A 2,729-nucleotide genomic window follows, 5' to 3' on the forward strand; every position below is an offset into this window, starting at 1 on the left:
ACATGCATGGCGGAAGAAAGAATATATATGAGATATAAGTAGCTTACGGATAGAAAAGCACAAGTCAGGGCTAGCAGTGCCAAGACGTCTATTGCTAGTGCATCGTACCGGCTGCAGGATTGGGTATGCCACGGTCGTATCCCCCAGTGGATATCTGCGTTTTGTTACTCCCGTTAGCGGGGGGATGCTACAGTCATTTGCGTGAGGTGTGGAAAGGGTGGCAGGGTAGCAGCGTAGCGGGTCGCTTGCCCCAGATGAGAGTGATACAATGATAACGACGGTAGTTGCACTCCCGGAATGGGGACTGGGGACCGGGGGGACCGGGGACCGGGGACCTAGTCGGAGGAAACTTCGTGGCTCGGTTTTTATTTGTTGCATTTCTGCCCCGACCAAGGAAATAAAATTTCCAATGTAACTTTGCTGCGGTGGCCTGTTCATGTACATATGTCTGAATTTCGCTGTGTGTGTGTGTGTGTCTTTATCTACACATGTGTGCTGTGTGTGTGTGTTGTGTGTATCTGAGTGTGGAACGCGGCTTGCGGCCTGTGACGAGTCTGCAGTTAACAGGGCAAAATGGCACGATTCGGACGCCAACTCCAACTCCAACTCCAACTGCAAATGCAACTGCAACAGCGACTAGGACTATGGCCAGGACCGACTACGATTGTGACTCCATCTTTTGCAACTCTGCTGACACGGTCTTCGTCTCCGTCTCCGTCTCCGTCTCCATCTCCGTCTGTGTCGCTTTCTGGGTCTCCTCTGGACGCCTTTAAGGGAAATGCAGTTGGCATAAAATTTAATTCGCTGCCTTGGGAGGAAGAGCTCAGGAGATTACGTGCCAGGCATAGCTGTTCCTGCTCTCTATCCCAATCCCAATCGCAGTTGTCGAGGAGAAGCATTTCAAATACGCATCGAAACAAATTCGGAATCTCAATGGGAGGTCGAAGTGTCGGTAGCTCGTTGGAAATCAGCAGTGAGGAAAATACTCATTCGTATATGGCAGGAGACGCTGCCAATTCCGAGCGGGACAGCGCCTCCACGAGCCAGCTACAATGGGAAATGGAAACGGTGGATGCCACGGGGGACGCCACTTTGGTGGGAGATAATATCGCCCTGTCGGCCCGCATCGGTGACACCAAAAGCGATACCAGTGAAGGTGAGCTCCGTTCTGCATCCTTCTGCAGCTCATAATTTAATCCAATTAAGTCGCAGACGAGGTTGCGGATCCCGAAGACGATGGCCTCGCTTACAGTCTGCTTTTTGGCGATGTGAAGGAGGAGACTGACAACGAAGTCGGGATCACCTCCGAAGAATCCATGGCGCTGTTGGCCCACGAGATGCTCTGCTGTCCCGACAGCGGCCCTGACTCGGAGTCGGAGAACGATCATCAGATATCAGACTACTATCTGATCAAGGAGTGCCAAAAGCTGGACGGCAGCTTAGAATATGGCTTGCACAATCCCTACCAGCTTATGGATAACGATGAAGATGTGGAGCAGGATGTCGAGCTGAAGAAGCACAATAAGGGGCATGCAGCGGGCTTTCATGGGGCCATAAAGGGTGTTATATTCAACATAAATGGAAACGATGGCAATCAACATTTTTTCTGAGTAAATGTTCCCCGCGAAAAGGACAGAACTGATCTTGGGTCAATGTTCGATGAGCTCGGCTGGGTTCCTGTTGCCAAATATTCCTGGATTGATTTTGTAATTTATTGATATATTTGTTCCCAAAATGGTCATGTAAATCAACATTGGGAGAACCACAAAATTACTATTACAAGTGTCTAAAAATTATTAGTTACTTAATAAGATACATAATTATAAACATACAGTACAAATGCTTTTTTCTCACTAGGAAAACTAGGAATGCAAGCATTGGAGATCATTGAATCTTTGTTTCGCTTGGCAATTGGTGACCCATAATCTATCCACGAATTGGTGACCCCGAAAAACAACCACATCCACCACACTTAATGTTGAATCTCATTACTTTTCCACATTATTCAAGACCATTCAGAAAAAGACTTAGAACGCAATCATTGGATATCCATTCTGGGCCCACAAAGATTCCAATCCCCACATATCACAATCGAGCAAAATCCCATAAATCTCACTCCATATCGTGTAATCAATCAGTTCACACACTGAAGATCAGATATCTTTCATGGTCCAAACTCACCTGTTCGCACTCGAAGAAGCTTATGATGGCTGATGATGGCTGGTGATGATGACGGAGATGCTGCTGCATTCAACCAAACACTGAAAGGCGTAGGCAACAGGCGGGCCGAGATGCTCCCACATTCGCAGCGGCTATCATTTACTGATGTAATTTTGTATTTCTCTGCTTTTTTCTGTGCCAGTCTCTCTCACCAAGAGCCTAGCCTCTCTGCTGGTCAGTTGCAAAGAGCTGGCGAGTCTTTAATTGCGAACTGCTAACTGGAAAACGGGGCAACTGCAGTTGCATGCAACTAAAACAACGACAAAGGAAGAGAAAGAGATGCGGCAAATGAAAAACAGCGTCAAAACCAAAGCGAATGCGAAATGGTTTTCGTTATGCGAGATATGTGGTATGCTGATGATGGGGAAGATGGCCATGATGATGATGATGATCCAAAGGGATTCCCCCACTCCCCCGTGGCAGTTGCCGATTCTCACTCCACGCTGCACTTAACGTAATCGGCGTTTCGGTGTTGGCTTTCCAATTGCCCGCGACCGCGTCAAAGCGAC

General features: G+C 47.9%; 1 protein-coding gene across 2 annotated transcripts; it reads left to right on the top strand.

Annotated features, from left to right (window-relative positions):
• Positions 1-878: 878 nt before the first annotated feature.
• On the top strand, positions 879-1,825 carry LOC108151308. Of its 2 annotated transcripts, none has more exons than XM_017279849.2 (2): positions 879-1,156; positions 1,207-1,825. In XM_017279849.2, the coding sequence occupies exons 1-2, from the start codon at positions 934-936 to the stop codon at positions 1,608-1,610; spliced, it is 627 nt and encodes a 208-aa protein (XP_017135338.1). In that variant the 5' UTR covers positions 879-933; the 3' UTR covers positions 1,611-1,825. The 2 variants fall into 2 exon arrangements, with proteins under 2 accessions (XP_017135338.1, XP_017135345.1); XM_017279856.2 differs by having other exon boundaries at positions 881-1,156; positions 1,213-1,823.
• Positions 1,826-2,729: the final 904 nt, after the last annotated feature.

This window comes from Drosophila miranda, chromosome XL (genome assembly GCF_003369915.1).
Source record: "Drosophila miranda strain MSH22 chromosome XL, D.miranda_PacBio2.1, whole genome shotgun sequence".
In the NCBI taxonomy this organism is placed as follows: domain Eukaryota; kingdom Metazoa; phylum Arthropoda; class Insecta; order Diptera; family Drosophilidae; genus Drosophila; species Drosophila miranda.